General features: G+C 44.6%; 1 protein-coding gene across 2 annotated transcripts in view; it reads left to right on the plus strand.

The window, feature by feature from the left end:
* The window catches only part of ITGA9 (integrin subunit alpha 9), a 231,951-nt gene that overhangs the window by 14,349 nt on the left and 197,987 nt on the right, over window positions 1-19,615 (plus strand). For both annotated transcript variants that reach the window (XM_054817092.1, XM_054817093.1), the window contains exons 4-8: window positions 4,141-4,264; window positions 12,502-12,569; window positions 14,414-14,543; window positions 16,106-16,191; window positions 18,809-18,877. In XM_054817092.1, the coding sequence (XP_054673067.1) occupies window positions 4,141-4,264; window positions 12,502-12,569; window positions 14,414-14,543; window positions 16,106-16,191; window positions 18,809-18,877 (477 nt within the window). The remainder of the gene's footprint in view (window positions 1-4,140; window positions 4,265-12,501; window positions 12,570-14,413; window positions 14,544-16,105; window positions 16,192-18,808; window positions 18,878-19,615) is intronic.

A 19,615-nucleotide genomic window follows, 5' to 3' on the forward strand; every position in this document is an offset into this window, starting at 1 on the left:
AACTCTTGTGAGCGATGCCCAGTAGTTATGAGTATGTATAGTCTATATTGTCAGGCATTACAACTCTATTATTTACTGCATTTCTCCCAGGGATTTCTTTAAGTCAGAGTGGTATGTCTGTGTTCAATACCCCTGGATGGATTTTTTTTTTTGGGGGGGTATAAATACAGGTAGTCGCTCTTGACATCCTGCGTTTGAGGAATTAGTCCCACAGTTTAACTGTGACTTGTAGGAAGAAGTTGTTCCTTTTGCTTTGAAACTGCTTAGTGGCTAAAATTTCTGTCTTATCAGTCTTCCCCAATTGCCTGATAAAAGTACAAGCTTCAGTGGAAAGATGGCGGTAGGGAAGGTGAGGAGTGTGCAGGGGGCTTTAGCTGATTTTTGTAAAGTCGATTGTGTTTGAGCCCATAATGTGCCAGGATGTTACTGAACCGGAGTTTTATGTTTGTGTGGTGGACTAAACAGAAAAACATTGAACAATGAGGATTTAAACAAATGAAGAAGTAAGATTAGCTAAAAAAGCTCTGGCTTTGCAGTTCAGTGGCTTCCTGTCCTCGGGTATGCCGTCAGTCAATATTTGCATTAATCTAAGTGCTGCAATAATACAGCCGAGATTGCCAGCTCTTTCCAAACTGAAATGGCAAAAGTCCTCCTTTTACTTCTGTTGGGAGAGGAACCAGGGACAGTGCATTATGATTTGGAGATAAGCCACATCCTTCAGTCTTGCTCTTCCCAAATACCTACCACATCTGTCATTACTCTGATTTTATGAAGTGTCACTATTTTTCATTTTAAGTGGTTGACTTACTGGCACATTTAGTAATTTTGTGTGTGTCTGTAAAAAAACCCATCACTGCAGCAAAGCCAACATCCTCCTAGGGAAGAGCAAACCAGAAATGGTCTGACAGTGGTATATTCTAAAAGACCCTTGTTTGGGCTTTGACTTTAGGAGTCAGCAGAGGGCTCTGTAAGGACCGTGGGCAGTCGGCCTGGGTCTCTCGTGTTGCTTTTCCTGTGGTGCAAAGCCTGTGGCTGGCGTTCAATACGCAAAAGAGGAAAGTGGCTGCAGTTCTGAAATGGCCTATTCATTATACTGCGGTAATGCAGTGTCTGCCATCACTAGAGACCTCTGTGTACTTTGCCCAGAAACTTTTTATTTTGCTTCAAGGGTTTGCACCCTTTCTCTCCTGTTCCACGGAGCTGGAGCCCGTGCCCCAGCAGCAGCTGCTGAGCACCAAAGCGTGTCGATGGCCTCTTCGTTGCACAGGGGCACACTGATGGCTTGCATCTAAAAAGGGTGTCTAAGCTGTCAGTTATTTGCAATCAGCTCAGGAAAAAACAAAACAAAACCCCAAACGTCTCTGCAGCATCAAATTCAGGCAACTCATCTCTGTTCCCAAGACCTCTTCAGACATGTCCCATCAAAAAAGGAAGGCTGTAGCCACCTTTGGTAGCACATGACCTTGCCTCAGCAACGTTGAATAATGCAGGGACCACGTACTGTAATCCAACTGAACATTTTTTGGGAAGGCAGGAGAACCAAAAGCATCTGTGGATAAATTTTGCTGTGGCAGTGAGACAAATGTACTGCTTGCCTGGCTGCAGGGAAATGAGTTTTGAGGAGGAAGAGGAGCTGCTGAACTCCTGTCCACTGCAAATTCTGCAGCTGTGTAGAATAGTAAAGTCTGGGTAGTCTGGGGCAGCCCGTGCTGAGATAACCAAGGTGGAGCTCATTGCTTGCAGCTATGGTTACGAGCTGTCCACAGACTCAGGCAGTCATTGATAAACTGCAGTGAATACACAGCATGCTGAAGGTGCAGAAAAGTGATCATTAGAAAAACAAACAAACAAACAAACAAACAAACCCCAAACCCTAACAGATTAGGTAAGTGTGCCCAGAATTGCTAAACTGAGCCCATAGCCTCCAGTTGATTTTGTACATATTTCTTATGCAGCAGCTCCTTTTTTTCTCCTTATACTGTTCTATCTTTCTTGGCCTCTGCACCTCACTCCTGAGCAAAGCCTCCTGCTTATGATGAAATGCTGCTGCTTTCCCTGACTCTGTCATTTGTGCTCCTCTGGGAGAGATTAGTAGGTTAATTTATGTGAGTCCCTTGCAGTTTCCAAGATATAAAATGTCAAGGAATTTACAATATCACAATCCTTTATTTATCTTTCCATAATTTTAAAAAGTACTCTTGGTCTGTTTCCGTTTTTAAGTTTATATCCGGAGTTGGGGTTGACTTGACTGTTGCTTTAATGGTATGTGTCTTCATGGTAGTGTCTTTTAAAAGGGCTGTGCATGTGTCTATTTGTGCTCGCAGCACAGATTCCTTGGGAGAGAAGCTATTTCCTGGTTACTCTGAAAACAAGCGTTTCATGTGTTGTTTTATGTTTTATTGTTGAATTTTGAATGAGTCGTGCGTGGGGATTAAAATCGTAACTGAGCTTCCTTAAAGCCAGTCAGGGAGTCCTCAAAGCTGCTCCTTACAGGACTCCCCACGTACGTTTGGCTGTTGAGCAGAGTGCCATCAGAAGCATCCTTTGTGCCATGCATGGCAGCCTGTGCCACACAGAGCAGTACAGAGCTTTCCATAGCCCCCAGGGTCGCTTGTTAGCCCTCCGTGATAGCCATCTTCAGGTGATAACGTGCTTCTCCTCGAGTACCGGAAATTAGGAAAACAATAAATACCACACTCCAAATGCAGCACTGCTAGTAGCAGAGCAGGCTTTTGCACAACTGGTTTTGCTCTGTTTCAGTTAAAAATAAGAGAGTAGTATTACCCTTATATGTCTTTCTGGGGTTAAGTATATGGGAAGAGGCCTGTGTTGACTGCTGGATTGAATTTTGAGTTTCCCAGTGGTTGATACACTTCCCACGTCCTTACTGGATAGGTGACACAACTGTGCCTGGTTTATGGAGTTTTTACCGTGAGATGCTTCTATGGGCAATGTGCTCAGCTTGGAGGTGCTGAGGCAGAAAATTGGAGTAGCGCAAAGGGGAGGAAAAGAGAGGGTGTTTCATCTGGGGAGGATAGGGTCAAATGTGGGGACCGTGAAGGGGGCTGACGCGAAGTTTCCAGGAGAAGCCGAAAGTACATGGAGGAGATGATTTGTAGCGTAGACACTGCTCTGTGCACATGGGACCGAGCCTTAAATGATATAAATTGACACATCTACACTGACTTCAGTGACTTAGACCAGCTGGAGATATGGCATGGCATGTGCTCAAGTTCAGAGCCCTTGCTGTTGCACACTTATCTCCATTTATTCCAACTAACCCCTGAGCATCAGATGACTTGTGGGTTGTCTGGCAGCAATGCAGTGTTAATTTTTGGAGCAAGTGGGTTCTGGAAAGGTGTGAACCAGGCTCCACATTGTTTGCATGCATGCCTGCATTTGGCAGTTGTACTGAGCAAGTGTCCTGGTGAGACTGGTTTAGCTCTGATTTTACAGGGTGATCTTATTCTTTACGATGAAGGGAAAGGCACCCCGATCTCTGCAGCTCATCTGCACCTTAATTGAAGTTGCCACTCTTGTTGCCACAAAATGTCTGGCATTTTTACTTAAATTGATTACCGGTAAGCAAGGCCCAGCTCTTCTGTCACCAGAAACAAAGCTGCCTTTTCAAGCAGGACAAGCCTTTGACTCGCACACGTGTCCTCTGGTGCGATAACCTTCTAATATGGTCTTAGTAACCTTCTGAGTCTTAGCATCACTTCTGATCCTCTTATGTCAATTCTCAATGTTTTTATTACCATTTTCCCTCCGTATCTGGCTTGGCTGGGTTCTATCACTACATCTTTAGTTTGGAAAAGCTTCACTGGCTGTGAGGATTCATACACAGTGAAAGATCTTGAAATCTCCAGCATGGGTTCTGTCTTGGTCTGAGACCTGCTGTTTTCCTAGTCATGCACACATTAAGGCTGAGATCTGAGCTGCTGGGTCAGGCAGTGTCATGAGCTGCAGAAGATAATGGTGAAAAGATACTTTGTCTAGAAAGAGTGCGGTTTTTGGGGAGGACAATGGTGCAGTGAGGGGGAAGGTGATGCTGAGAGGTCCTGTTCGTTGTGTGCTCTGCCTTGGTCAGAGGGCTCTCCTGTGACTCTGGGTCAATAACACGTGATATGATCTGTTTAGGCATGTGCGCACCGCTGGAAAAACATCTATTATGAGACAGAATACATCCTGCCCCACGGCTTCTGCAACATCATTCCCCCCAACCTGCAGCCCAACGGGAGGAAGCTCTTGCCCTGCTATGAAGGTAAGGAGTGTGGGGGCCGAGAGTGGGGCTCATCTCCATCGCTGCTCTCTCATTTTATGGCTGCTGTGTTTTCTCTTTATTTCCAAAGCCATCCATTGGGTTTTGGATGAAGTTGGGAGAATGACACAATGACTGAACGGGTCCTGTGACTTACTGTGCATGGTTGGACTTTACTAGAGGAATAATACATTTCTGAATTGTGTTTTTTGAAGCAGCAGCTCTCTCTCCCATATGCGAATAACTGGTAGATATTGATCTGAGCTTGGCCTTTTGTGCTTTGCTGCCACACAGAGTAAAAATCCTGAATTATGTTGCAGTTGGGAGCCAATTTGCCCATCTTAAGGAAATATTTTCATTTTTGTGTTTTGATTTATCAGAGGACTGGGGGCAGAGGGAATGGCTGCTTGACACCTTCCTCATTTTGGGGAACTTCTGCAGCAGTTTATATTAAACTCTTTCAGGTGCTGAAAGGTGTCTTGGTCCCTGTTTGGATCCTCCAAAGGTCTGGGTTTGGGGGGCATGAAGAGGAAGCGGGTGGCTGCGCCTGTTGATTCTGCTCCAAATCCCAAGTGTCAACATTTTAATTTTCCAGCTCTCTGGTGCATTTGAGACTCTTGTATCATATTTCCTTTCCTAAAGACTTCAGAAGATAGCATCTCCTCAGCCAAGAGCAATTAACTAAACCAGAGGCATGAGTGTGTTCTTAGGAAGAAGATAGGGTATCTCCTAAGATTTCTCAGCCTGCAGAGAAATGTTTGGGAGAAAACATCTTCTCGGTTTCTACTGTCCCAGGCATCATTGTTCCCCTCTTGCCTGAAAGAGCCTGAGGAAGCGTGGGAGTTCAGAGGACAAGATGCACCAGAGTTTGTTGTGGGCAAGACCACTAATTTTACTTATTTATTTGCTTTTATTCATTATCCACCCCCCCCTTCCCAAGTTGGCAGTGGCCAGCAGCAGGCTTGCCGCTGACATTAGTAAGTGAGAGAGGGATAAGGTGGTGGATGTCCTGCTGAGTTTCTCTGCTGCTGACAAGTGGCCGAGTCCCATCTCTGTGACACAACTGGGTCCCCTCCATGCCCGCTCTTTCTTCTGAGGCAGCTCCTCACCTCCCTCTGGGCTTTGCTTGGGGAGCTGCTGCCACAAACCTACACACCTTCTGGAGATTGCACGCAATTTCCCAGCCCTGAAATTGGTCATTATTTGAAATGTGATGGATTTTGAGTCTCTTGACCCAGCCATGCCAGTTGCTCTGCAGCAGAATACAACTACGTAAGCCTTCCTGTTGTGAGCACCGTCCTGCTGTATTTGCCCTATTTATTTTATTTATTTATTTATTTATTTTCCTTGTTCCTGTCAGCAAAGTCAGGATAAGGCCTCACACTGGGGTAATGCACTGCAAATAACCCAATATTAACTTTATGGTCAATATGCACATGTGGACAGACTGTGGGGGCTCCCTCCGAACCTGTGTCGCTGCTCCTGCACCGCCTTAAAGACGGCCCGCCTGAAGCTGAGGCGGGGAGGTGGTTTCTGGAAGAGATGAAGCGCTTGTGTTTTTGTGTGCGTCATGTCTTTGGAGTAAAAATGTTGCTAATCTGACAGGATATTTGCCAGGAATTGCTAGAAAATAGAAATGTGTGGGCCTAGTACGCAGAGCAGCCAGTGGAAAGTTGGCAGGGCTGGTGCAGTACGATGTTGGCTTAATTTCACTCCATGCTAGAATGAAAATTGGAGGTTTGGGACTGATTTTCCCCCCTCCCCCCATCAGACATGAAATCACAAAGTATCACGAGGGATGGCTGCATTTGTTTACTCCTGGATATTTTAGGTTTCAATAAAACAAGCTCAAAGAGAGAGATAGCCATGGTATGTCACACAGAGGGATTCGTTGTTTGAGGTTTGCTGTGAAATAAGATTGTAGTCATCCTTGTAACATTTTTCCTTTGCTTTCTGGAAGCAGAAGAAGAAATTCTTCTCCACTGAGACTGAGGAACAGCCCGAAGGGGAGCAGCTGGGAGTCTGATAGGGGCAATAAATGCTGTGCGTAATGCAGCCGAAGTGCTGCTACACCGAGCGACTCTGCGGCCATTGCCAGGAGGCTGCCAGACTTGTGGTTGCAAGCCCTGTGCCAGGGAGCGTGCCTTTGCCTGCCGAGGTCGTGGTGTCTCGTCCTTCTCCGGGACTTGCCATGCATGAACGGGTGCAGGCAATCACGTGCTCGTTTCCAGAAGCCCCATCATTAGCACAGCTAAGGCGATAAGCCCCGTGAGAGGCTGGCGCGGCTGCATGGTCCACGACCAGAGCTGGCTCTTGCCTAACTGGCAAAGGGTGAAGGCCAGTTGAGTGCACAGCAGTCTCCATCCATCTCTTCGTGTGTGTGCACACCTCGAGATGGATTATTAGCTTGTATAACAAAAGTCTTGTGCCAGAAAGGGAGAGGAGTCTGACCTTGGGACAGACGCACTTAATGCATACGATATGTTTTCTCTCCACATAAAGCAGACTTAATAATTAAAGACAAAGGAGGAAATGGAAATTTCCTGACTGGATGGTAGTGGTGCAACAACATAGGAGTCTTAATCCATCTTATTCTTGTCCAGCTTCCCTGAAAGAGCTGACAGAAGTCTGGAAGCGATTGAGAGCTAATGAGAACAGTGGCAAGCCTAATAGTTAAATGCAATCTCTCTGAGTAGGAACTAATCTGGTTTATATGAGCTGGATGTCCTTTGTGGTATAGCTGGCATATGGAGCCACAGTCTTCCAGGCAGTGCTTTCACTTGGTTATTTTTCCCATTGTTTTAATCACCTTCCAAAAAAAGGGAGCTGCCTCTTCATTCCCCTGACATGTTCAGCTTGCAAAGAAGAAGGGTGGCCACGTTTGCTGTGAGAAGCAGCCTGGCCAATGAGGAGAGCTACTGGATGGTTTCCTACTCCTCTGTGGTAGAAGTTGGTGGTGAAGGTGGGGAAGACTGATGGACCCTTTGGTTAGTAAATAAGGGGAACATGCTCACATGCCTTGCCTCTAAAAGGGATAAGCAAGTTTTCCCACAGGGTCCAGACCACATTTGGTTTTCTGGGAGGCATCAAAACATCCCTGCTTTGTGGTGCAAACCCAATACCACAATGCTAGGTCAGAAAGATTGCTACTGTTTCTTCTTAGTGTAGTGAAACACTGTCAGATAGGAAGGAGGAGGCTTCCAGTGCAAATGATAGTTTAACTGTCCACTTTGCTTCCATCTGTGAAGATGGTAGATACAGGATTTTATTGCACCGTGGTGTTTATGTTATGGCCTTGAAGTTTACTTAGAGACTTTTAGAGATGTTTGCTCAGAGAAGAGGTTGAGGAACATTTGCCTTCAGAATCATCACACATCACAGCCTATCCTTTTTGTTTGTATATTGTTTTGTCCAATTACTTCTTCCTCGGCCTTACTTTTCTTATAACCTGAGATCACCATGGCTACAAAACACTACTATCTTTTCTTTTTTGCTTTATATATTTATTCATGGCACATCTTCAAAGTCGCAGAGGCAGCCACCTCTTCCAGATTCAGCCTCATCTTACTGCTTTGCTGTCAGCTGTTCCCACAGCAGTTAGTTTAGTGGCTTGCGGTCTGTGTAATCGGGGGTGCACAGCAGTCTGCGGGCAGGCGAGAAAGAACAATAAAGAAGTGTAAAAACAAAGGATCTGTTCATGACAGCAGTTATTGCCTGGAGCTTCATGGAAACTACCGAATCCACTGTATGCAATATCTAAACCTCATGCAAATATTGCTATTCAGGTGTGCAAAAGCTGTGAGCTGACACAGCGGCTGCATGATTTCCTGCTGGTTGATCATTTCACTGCATTGATGGATGGATGGCAGTGTCGTACGAGCGACAGGTGTCACTACTGGCACCAAAGTGGAGAGGAGGTAGAAGCCATCTTGGTTTTCATGCCTTTTGGGCTCATCTGCTGCTTGGCAGAGGCAGACCGGCTCTAGGGAGGAGGCAAAAGTCTCCTTTTGTCTCCATCTGTGAGGCTGGATGTCACCGTCCAGGACAGGGGGCTGTGACCACGGGTGCGTGGGTGGAAAGGAGCCCTCCTTGGGCATGGAGGGAGGGTACGCTGTTGGAGATGGCAGTTAGGTGGGTGGCGAGGAGGGGTGGTTTTGTGCTGAAAGTTATGCTGGAATCCAGGAGCCCAGTGTCTGTCTGTCTGGGCTGCTGGCTCCCTGGGGAAGATTGTGTCTGTCTGAATTTGCCCCAAAACGTGGTGCTGATCTCTGCTCTGTGTCAGGGGAGCTTTAAATACTCAAATAGCCTCAATGTCTGGGGCGTTTGGACCTCTGTGCTTCTGTTTCCTCCAGCAAAATGTCACTAAAGCTGTTTTCTCTCTCAGAGGTGTTAGGAAAAGAGGTTAATTGGTATGTGTGATGTTCTCAAACCCTATAATGATAAGAAGGAGTCTTGATACCTGTAGGAAAGATGATCATTGCTTTGCATCATTGCTCTGTGTTGTGCTGCATTACTGTAATGAATCCATTTATTCTTCTGTAAGCTCTACTTTTTTTCCTGAGGAGTATTGTCAGGTATTTATTCAAGTCAAAGTGTTTTGATGTCTTTTCTTCAGTTCACAGAAGCACTGGCTATATCCAAACTCTGAATTTACTTGGAATGCCTCAATCCCATCTATCCACTGTTACAACCAAAGCATAACTAGTTATTTAAGTGAAATGCAGGCCCATTAGTTCGAGCAGATAGTACTGGCAATATAAGTGACTTAAATTGATCATCACATAAAGCCATGAACAATGTCTGTGAAAGTATGAGCTTCAGTACATGTACCAACTCAGTTTATTGTACAACCATTTAAACCACCAAATCTTTCCCATTCCTTATGCACCGCAGTTAATAATAATTCGGTTCATTTAAAGAGTAATTGTTTTTCATTGCCTGACAATGAAAACAGTAACTTGTGTGTTTCTGTTCCTTTTCTAATACATGTATTGCTGATGAAAATCAGCTGTGTTATATCCTCTGATGTTGTGGCTTTTGTTTCAAGTTACTCCTAGATCTGAATTTGGTCTTTTTTTGTGCATGTATTGTTTTATCAGAAGAAAATCTTCTGTTTATCCAACGAAACGGAGCAATTTCGCATGTTTGTCAAACACAGCCGCATGAAGCTATGGATCCATCTACCACCCTTGAAAAGCAGCCTTGTTCCATTGCTAAAGCTGCTACCATTCCTTCTGCCATCCTACAGTTTTGCATGCCCTGGGGTTTTCTTTTCAGCTGTATTCAGGGGACGGCTCGTGTGGGGTGGATCACTCACAGGCGCGTGTGGATGGGGCCTCTCAGGCGGCTGGAGTTATGCGGGGCCATGGTTTGGAGACCTCACCTAAGTCTATGGCAAAGCTGGGGCGGCGGGGGAAGTCGCCATCATGTTTGAGGCTTTTACGTGTTGCCGAATTGTGAAAAAAGTTCTGGAAAGCCTGTTTATTAAAGAAGAGAATGAGAAGTTTGAAAATCCAAAAAAAGAAACAAGTTTTATTTGCCCTTCTATCCCACACTGAGGCATTTCCCCCAGTTACATTGTTATTTGCCTGACCTAAATCTTGCACCGCGCAAGTTAAATATCCTATAGCAATTTTCCTCTTTTATTTTAAAGCAAATGGAGCCATGTGCTTTTTGAAGGAGGCACTTAAAGAAACTGTGAGCCAAGTGTAATACAATTTTATAGGGAAATATAACATTTTAAATCCATCAGATTGTCAGCAGGGCCCAGTCACACCGGTTGGTTATGGGCCTGACACAGAAAGCCATTGAGGCTTGCGCTCAAAAGAAATATACGCATAAGAAGTCCTCTCGCCTTGTGTCCCAGACGAGGGGCTGATTTGGCTTTTAAGAGGCTGTGCCCTGGCCTGGGTTGTGAGCAAGACCTAGCAGGGGCCGTGGCCTCTAGTGCCTAAAGGGACGGTGGGTGCTGTGTCTTGCGGCAGGCTGGGCACCTGGCTGACAGGCCAGGTCAGCCATGGCTGTGCAGCCCTTGGGGTGGCTTTTTAGGCAGGGCATGGTGCTCACTTGTGCTGCCTGAGCATCGGCCTAAGGCCCTCTAGCCCTCCATCAAAAAATACATCTATATGCTGTGAAGTGGAATTTAGGAAGGTAGTCTTTAAATCCTTGAGCTCCGGCATTACAAAAGCCTCCTAGCAAATTTAGCAGGTAAGGCAGAAGGATACTTCCAGACCTGCAGGGCCGCAGTGGCTAGTGGCGTTTTATTTGGAATTACAAGCACGTGGGAATTACAGCAGATTGAGTGCAGTATCGGGAAGAGGCAAGGTCTGTTCACACTTCAGTACATCATGTAAAGGGAAGATCTTGGCTGGAAGTGAAAGCCTCTGAATGGGACGGACGTGGAACTTGCTGCATTTCATCCTTTGCAAGGGTGGGAATCCAGCCATAGCAAAGGCAGGGCCTTTAGGACATGCACAGCATTATTTTTCAGGAAATGCCAGAGGGAGAAACCTCATCTCCTTGGCTCTCTGAATAAAAAAATGTTCATATCAATAAACAATTTTTGTTTTTTCCCAGGCAAGGAGTGCCTGGCTCTGTGAGAGACTGTATGTGGACAGCTAGTGCTTCACAGTCCCATCACTTTCTGAATAACCATGAGCAAACATGGGCTTCATTTCTCAGTGGAATTGTTGTCGTGCATTCCCACGAGGAAACCCAAGTGTGCTTCTGGCCCTCCTGGTCTGCCAGGACACACATCTGCTTTGGCAGGACCTGGCCTCAGCTGAGGATGTTTGGTGTTTGGGCTGTAACAGGTGGATCAAGTCACTGTTCTGCATGGTCTCTCCAATTAAACCTCTCCCTGTGCAACTGGTATGACCTCAGCAAATTCCTTAAAATCTGACTATCTTTATGATGTTAGGAAGAGACAATATATAATATATAAAGAGGGAATAGTGTGCATGTGTGTATATATACACACTGTTTTGAAAAAATTCTATGAAAAGGCAGAAATTTATAATGAATTCCTTTTGGTCTTCAATTAGATCAAATGCAACTCAGAAGGAACTTGCTTGGTTCCAAAGAGGCAATTTGCTCATTGCTTTCATTAAAATTTTTATCATTTAGCAATGACTTAATGGTGCTTACTTTAAAAAAAAAAAAAAGTAAATTCAAAATTACCAGGCTATATGGGGAATGTTGTTGGAGCCTGGATTACTGTAATGTACAGGAAGTGGCAATATGCTGAAGCTGGGCACTCATTAGTATGGTAAATATTTGAAAATACTGTTCTGGAAAACACTTGCAGTGATTCTGATCCAGCTCAAAGTTTCAAATTCTCCTAAACTCAAAATGTTTGGATTAAGGCAGGGTGGAAGCGTGGAAAGTGATTTTCTTTTTCTTTTTTCCTCCTCTCTTCTTGTCCTCCCCCCCAAAAAAAACCCAACCCAAACCCAAACTTAATGTATTTCTAAAAATATTTAAATATTTTTCCCTCTTCTGCAAAAAGTTAAAGTAAAAATTCCTCAGGTTTGATAGGGGAAACAATTGCTACATAAAATACAGAAACAAAAAATATAGTGATGCTGATTGGGTCCCCTGTGAACTGGGAGCTCTCAGCAGGTGGCCATGGAAAGCAGCAAACCTGAGCATCCCCCAAATGAGACTGTTGTCTGATCACTTAAAAACGCAGTGCCCTCTCCTCACTTGCTCCCGCCCGCCTGGGGCCAGTGTCCTGAAGGATCCCTCCATGAGAATTTTTATGGTAGCTTTGGTGGCTCATTGTAGGGGGGAATCACTTATTTCTCTGAGGAAGTGACAGGCCTGGGGATTAAACCTCCTGGTGCAGAGTCAGTGGCACACAGGCATGGGCATCGCCTTTTGCACCCTTCCTTCTCACCTGTGCGGATCTAGCCACCTGAGGCAGGGGCTTCTGCGATGCACCTTTACCAGGGTGACATTGCTGCTGTTAGCATCATATTACTGTGATACCGCTCGTTTAGCAGCTCCATAGGCAGCATATTGGATGTCCCCCCCTAGTTTCAGGCCTCTCGCTTTCCCTGTGATGCAGGTGAGGATGCTGCCGTGGTGCACATTGGTGGCAGATCCGTCAGTAGAACCTGGGAGCTCTGTGTGCTGGTGTCCCTTGAGGCTGCACATGCAGCAATGCAGACGGCTCAGGTGGAGAGCGTGTCCCATGCCAGGGATGACCATGATTTCTCTTGTTCCTTTCTCCCATCTAGAGTACAAGAAGAAGTACGGGGAGGAACACGGCTCGTGCCAGGCAGGGATTGCAGGCTTCTTCACCGAGGTAAGCGGGGCACACGCATGGAAGGGACGGGGTTGGGGAACAGCTCTCCTGCCACATGTCCCAGGAAGGGGGGCCCCGAGCATGGCTTGGACAGTGGGCTGAGCATGGTCCCTTCCTGCCAGCAAACACCCTCCTGCCTTGTCCAGCCTCCTGGGCGCCTGCATCTTGCACAACGTCTGCCCAGTGGTTTGTACGCAGGTGTATGTGCAAAGTCTGTGGACAAGAATGAATGGACTCTGGGAAATGTCCTAAGGGAATATTTTAATTATGTACATCCCAAAACTTGCATAGAGGTATCTCTGTGGTTGATGTTAACTCCTTACTTTAAGTGATGATGTAAAACAGTCCTCCCTCAATGGCTTTGTTTATGTATGTGTACGTGTGGGTACATGCATCTATGTGAATATATAAATGCACATGCACATACATACACATATATAAGATAAACACTTTTTTTTTTTTAGTTCTGCGTTAGTTCTTTATTTCAAAAAGATGGAGAAAAAATAGCATGGTAAAATATATGCTTCAGAGCTGTTCTAAATACCAGACCATATTCATTCTTGAACAGAAATCTATTAGTTATGTCAAGGATGAATTTGTTCCCTTATGTATGTATTGATGTTTTTTGTAATATTTCAGCGTTGGGGTTTTTGGGAGTTTTTCTGTTTGGTTGGTTGGTTTGGATTTTTTTAAGGAAAAAAAAGATATTTCAGTGTCAGGCTCCTTGTTACTATCATGTCAAATAGATATTCACTCCTAATTATATATGCACTGATCTGCAGAATTTATTGTCCAGGCTGCTATAAGCAGAATAGAGGTGTTGCCTCTGAAATGGCAGAAGGTGATTTCTGAGTAAACTGGAATGGCAGGCAACGTTGCCACAGTGGCGCTATCTGATAACTGGATGTTCATCCAGCAGCAGCAGTTTCCTGGCTTGTCTGCTCTCTCCAGCCTGTTTCTGTTCCCATGCTTTAAATCCTCCTTTGCTATTCTATTTCAAAAGATATCTTTGAACTTTCATTGCTTCAGCCTGATGGCAGCTCACTGAGCAGGAAATGCAGATAAATGGCTTTTTGGGTCAACCAGGCAAGCCCCTACCGTATATTCAGCACTGCTGATGGTAGTCATTCCTGCCGGTAAATGATCCCTTGACCTCGAGGGCACGGCCCCTCCCAAGGAAAGAAGCTGTTGCCAAGCTCATCCTGCTCTTTGGTTGAGTTTGCCGTCCTGTCCCTGTAGTCTTATTAGGAAAATCCCTTGTTTAATGTCTCCCCCTGACTGAAACTGGTCACTCACTCAAAGGGGGCCCAGGCGTGGGAGCGCTTTCCCACAAGGATGGAGTTCACCCATGGCCTTGCACGGAATGGAGATGTGAGGCAAAGCAGCTGTCCTCTTGTCTCCTCCAGGGATGGAGAACTTCCCTAGGCTTAATTTGGTCCCTTGATGGAGGTATTTAAAACCATGTCCAAGAGCAAGATGTCCCTGCAAGCGTGCTGGATGCTTTGGGGCAACATTTTCGCTATCTCTCTTGCTTTTTGATTCCAAAACATTATCCATGAGTATCTACCTTCGGATGCTGGATCAAACTTTGACTGATTTCTAGTCTTTTAAAATCCTGAATCACACTGAGTGTCTGCAATGAACTATAGCCAGGTTATCTCTTGAAGAGCAGAGTGTATCTGAGGACAGAGGAAGGCAAAATGTTGTAACCATGACACGGAATGGAGATTGTTACTATCCTGTCCCTTCTCCATTACTGTGTAAAGTATGAATTTTTGTCCAGTTTTGATTGTTATTTTTTTCCCCATTCCTTCCCCAACACCCTTCTGTTTTTCCTGTTGTAGGAGCTGGTCATCATGGGGGCACCGGGATCTTATTATTGGACAGGAACTGTCAAAGTACTGAATCTCACTGATAACACATATTACAAGCTGAACGATGATGCTGTGATAGCCAGGCGGTACACGTACCTTGGTAAGCAGCTCTCTGGTGCTCACTGTGAGAATGGATCAGTCCAACAATATATTTCAAGGCTTTAATGCTATAAAGTTGATACTGATTTTTTTTTGGTGGTTTAGCATATTTTTATGAAAAGCATGAAAGGAAGAACGTCTGAATTAATTAATTAATTACGTGGAAAGAAACATAAGTAAAGCAGCAGTCAGAATATTCCATTTTTGTTTACTTGGTTTTAAAAAAACCTTTGCTGTATTTTTTTTGACTAAAAGAAAATGCATTTTGACTGAAAAGCAGGTTAGATGGTAGTGGGCCTCCTACATTCTTGCTTTTGCCCTGTAACAGACAAATTATTTGTCATTGGTTAGGCTTCGTGTCTACTTACACCAGGCTTTATAATGAGTACAACACATAATTACAGAATGTATACTGCATGTATGAACTTAATTCAGCAAAAATAGCACCATGTAAGCAATTCATGTGAATCATTTGCTATAGGTTTGAGTACAGCTTTAACTCAATTGGTTTTACTTGCTCTAAAACCAGCTAATGTCCCAAAAATACGTAATCTAAAGGCTTCCACCTAGTCCTCCGTGCCTAAGACTGTTGAGACCTATAAGACATTTCAAAGAGTCAGTAGTTTGATATTGTTTGACTGAAGACTTGCACTGACCTCTCTTTTTCCCCTTAACCTTTAGTCTTTAGAAAAATAATACTTGGAAGATGTTGCTTGGTGATATCTAAATGAGAAGTGTATATATACATATTTAAGGACATAAATAGGTTTTGCCACTGAGAGACTCAAATTATAGTGTTTACCATGTAGACAAGAGCCTCATAATTTACAGTAGAAGAGCAAGGCAAATACAAGACAGCCTTAGAAGGAAAGTACTCTACTCTTAGTTATTATACATCATTTTAATGTATCAAATAAGACTGAATCTTTGATCTCTTTCTTTCAAATAGACTCCTCCTTTCTTTGATCTATCCTCCCATTTTTCTTCTTGCCTAAACAAAAATCTTTTTAAACCATTAACTTCTCTGACCTCTTTGCCTACTGTCCTCTGCTCTCCACACCCCTGACCAAAGAGGCACGTAGTTTTCCAAGTCTTCCCGGGCAGTGATTTTAGCGAAAGGAGGACACTTCTGTCTGGTTGATGTAGGACTGTTGCTCTCTGATGTGATACTTTCTTTGCAATGATGTGGTCTCTTTGCTCTATTTGTGTGTGCCTGTTCCTGTTTTACTGCTTCCCTTTCTGGACTCGCAGTTACCAGTCTGCTCCCTGTACCTGCTTTGTGTGTTCCTTGCCCAGCTCCACACCCATCTTTCTTCTGTCAGCTTTTGGAAGAGTACTGGAGGGCGTACTGTCACTTCCCACCACTGTGAGCTTTTGAGCGGAACATTGGTGCAGCCAGGGCAGAATGGTTGTTGAACACTAACAATGTGCAGCCCAGGAGGAGCAGTGATCCCAATGAGTGTGATCCAGCTGGCTGACCTGTTTCTCAGGCTCTTCCCTTTCATGAGTATTTATTTATTTATTTCCTCTCTCCTGTCCCACCCCACCCCATCTGCCACTCAGGATACGCGGTGGCAGCAGGTCATTTCTCTCAGCCGACTACCACGGACGTTGTAGGAGGAGCTCCCCAGGATGGAGGCATCGGAAAGGTGCGGCTTTTTGTCAAACAATAATATGGTCGGGTGCAACGGGGCAAAAAAAGTAATAGCGATGCAGTTCCCACGTGTCTGAGAAGCCAAGAGATTTTTGCCTACAGGCTAGTTTTGGAGCACTGAGCAGGGGAGAGATGAGGTAGTTTAATGAAGTCATCACATTTTCTCGACCTGTCCCTCCTGGTGCCTCACATCCCTCACCCCTCTCTTTTCTCTTCTGCCACCCAATCCTTACAATAGTTATTTTAACAAGACACAGGCAACGTTTCTTTCACACTCCTTTTGTTAAGGATTTGTAACATACAGGTATCACTTAAACCTTGCCTGGAAATGAAAAAACTTGGAAAAGAGAGTTTGTCTTCTGCTTGTTTTCTTTATACGTTTGACTGTTTCAGTATTTACTTCAGAGTAGCATCTCTAATAGCATGAAAAGCCCTTTACTAGGTGATTTGATGTCCCTTTTAAAACTTCATAATATGTTGATGTTTAGTGGATTAGAATCTGGGTTTTTGCCAGCTGTACTTAGAAATCTTGGTGATGGTCTCTTGAGAAGGAAAAAAAAAATGGTTTTCTGTAGGCAAACATATGTTCAATGTCCCAAAGATGTAAGCAAGTGAATGGCTAGATGGAGATGGCTGCTGAGTTAGGTGTGCCTGGTGTTCCTGTGTCAAGTACCCGGCTGCTGTTGGGGGGAACTGGTTGAGGGTGAGCTCTGTGACCCTTCCTTACACACTTCTGAACCAAAGGTGGAGAGGTGGGAGTAGGGAGAGGGAGAGAAGGGGTGTAAAGGATCTGCTTTTGTCCCTCTTTCTTCAAAATCCAATCCTTTTGGGACTTGCTGCCACCATGAGCTTAAGCAGAGATGTCCTGCAGCCCCCTTCCATCTTCCTCCCTCTGGTTCTCCTGCTCTACAGGGACATGAGTTGTAGCTGAGTCATAACAATAAGGAGTGAGAGGTCCCCTCTACGAGGAACACTATCCCTTGGTTTAGGCAGATTATTTTTGATAGTAACCATGTCCCAGGGGGTAGAAACGCAAGTGGGTAAAATGGAATAAAAGTAGAGGATGCACTTGGTACATATACCTGATCTGGCGTGACTAGGATATATGGGATATAGTAGCAGCACAGTTGTTACTGAGAGGACATGTGCATGGGAAAGACATAGTTTCCTTATCCCAGGTGCTCTGTTACGGCTGCTCCGATGTACCTTCCTTCCAACCTGTTTTCTCTGTGGAGCAGATTTAGTTGTTGTACAGGGAGGCGGGGAAAAAAACAGCTGCTAACATGAGATCCATGAGAAAGCAGCTGGCTCTGTAGTTTAAAGACTACTGCTCTAGTTGCAAAAGCTCCCATTATTCTCCCCTGGGGTGGGTTGTGGGTAGCAGGAACGCATGGCAAAGGAGCGGTAAAAGGTGTTGAGTACAGGACATTATGCTGAGCAGTCTTGTACTTTCCACACTCTCTAATAAGCTAATCCTTTCCACTTCCCTGATAGAAAGTGATTAGCATTGTCACACCCTTTTCACTGAAGGTAAAGCCAAGATACTTAATGAGACTGAGTCATTTCTCCAAAGTCACCAAGAGTGTTATTAGTTAAGACTCAATTTGGAGTTGTGACACTTGGCAATGTGCTCTCACTGCTAAACATGCCACTGCAAAACCTGGGGAGTCCTTTATATCATCTAGAACGATTGTCCGCAGTAAATCTGTGCTGTGTTCTCAGCTGAAAACAGCTTTGAACTCTGTCTCACCACCTATTAATAACTCGCCACCTATTCAACTATGTCAAGTGCTTGGCTCTGCCATGTGGGAAGAGATCCTCTGTCCTGCAAACTGCATGTGCACCTGCTAGGAGGGAGCCTTTCAAACACTGGAAGAGTATCAAGGCTGACTGAGCCAGCGTTTCTGCCAAAGGGTGTCCCTTTCTACAAGCCATGCATTTTAGGTCTTAAATTTTGGTACAAGATCTGTTATTGAACTTGTATCGATACTTTTATCCCTGAGAGTTCCTGGTTAAACAGTTTCCTCTGTGGAAACGAGCAACGAATGGTCTATGTTTGAATAGTTTTCTGATTTACAGATTGTTTCAGACAGAAACAGTGCAAATGCCTTGGGTGGCCTGATGATTGGGATTTCTACTCTGACCTTTGCTAAAGCATCATGAAGTTTGCAGTGCAGTACGTGCAGGCACGTGTCCTTGAGAAGGGAAGACTAGATAAGGGAAGGGGAGCAGGGTTATGCTTTCTCAGCCTTTTGCCCTGCTCGTTTCCAGACAGTCTCCAGATGCCACTTGTTTGAGAGTTGGAAAATTCCTTTACTAGGTGCTTTTACATACTCGCGTGTGCACACACACACATACGCACCAAAAAAGTAGGCGACGATACTATTCAAGCATTTCTCATGATAAGAGGCCTGTGATTCATCAGGAAAATGGGGAACTCAATGTTTTGTCTTTTAAAAGAAGACTGAGCAATAAAGTGGTAAATAAATTGGATCTTGGCAATAGCCATGGCTATGATTATGATTTAGATATTATTTAGAAAGCATCAATGCTGTACTAGCATGTGCTTTGTAGTTAGTATTGGTTAACTTTTTTCTTTTTTCACTTTTCAGGTTTATATTTTCAGAACTGACAGACGATCAGGCTCTCTAATAAAGATTTTTCAGGCTTCAGGGAAAAAGGTAAGCTTTTATGTACATGTGTTTTCTTTTAAAGGGTAGAAAAAGGGGAAATAATGGCAGGGTCATCTCAGAGCATCATTTTCATTCCACTGCTTCATGAGTTGTCAAGGAAATTCTGTTTCTTCTTATCCTCCCAGAAGAGCTAAATCTGTTGTACAGGCCAGCTGTATGCCCTCTCTCCTGCAGCAGTCATGATTGCAATGTCTGCTCAATGCCCATGTGACTGAAATTAAAGCTCTTGCTGAAAATTGTACTAGTGGTTCTCTCTAGCTGTACACAACTGTAGCAGCGCCTTCTGAGATGTGGGACATGGGGCACCAGGTGAGCCTAGAGATTTCCTCTTAGTAGATGTTATTGGGAGATATGGGCAGCTTGGAGCTTAGTTTAATACACAAAACCCAAATCTGTTTTACTGTGTCCTGCTGTGATGTGGGATATTAGAGTTATGCTGTTTTGTGGAGGAGCAGCTTCATTGCCTCAGGAGATGATGATTTCCCCCTTCCTACCATGAATCAGTCCTGCATTTTGCTCTTAGGACTGCTGTCTTAGAGCTGAACTACCCCCTCCCACCCCTCCATGAAATTTAGTGAATGCTAGGGAGATCCAGCTCCTCCTGCACAGTGTTGTGTTTGAGTGGGGAACAGCTTGTGTTCTTCACTGCGGGCTTGCTGGAGACATGTTGCAGGGGAAACAAAGTGGAAGGTATGTCTATCTATAAGTAAAAACAAAAAGATGTCT

This window comes from Grus americana, chromosome 2 (genome assembly GCF_028858705.1).
Source record: "Grus americana isolate bGruAme1 chromosome 2, bGruAme1.mat, whole genome shotgun sequence".
Taxonomy (NCBI): Eukaryota; Metazoa; Chordata; class Aves; order Gruiformes; family Gruidae; genus Grus; species Grus americana.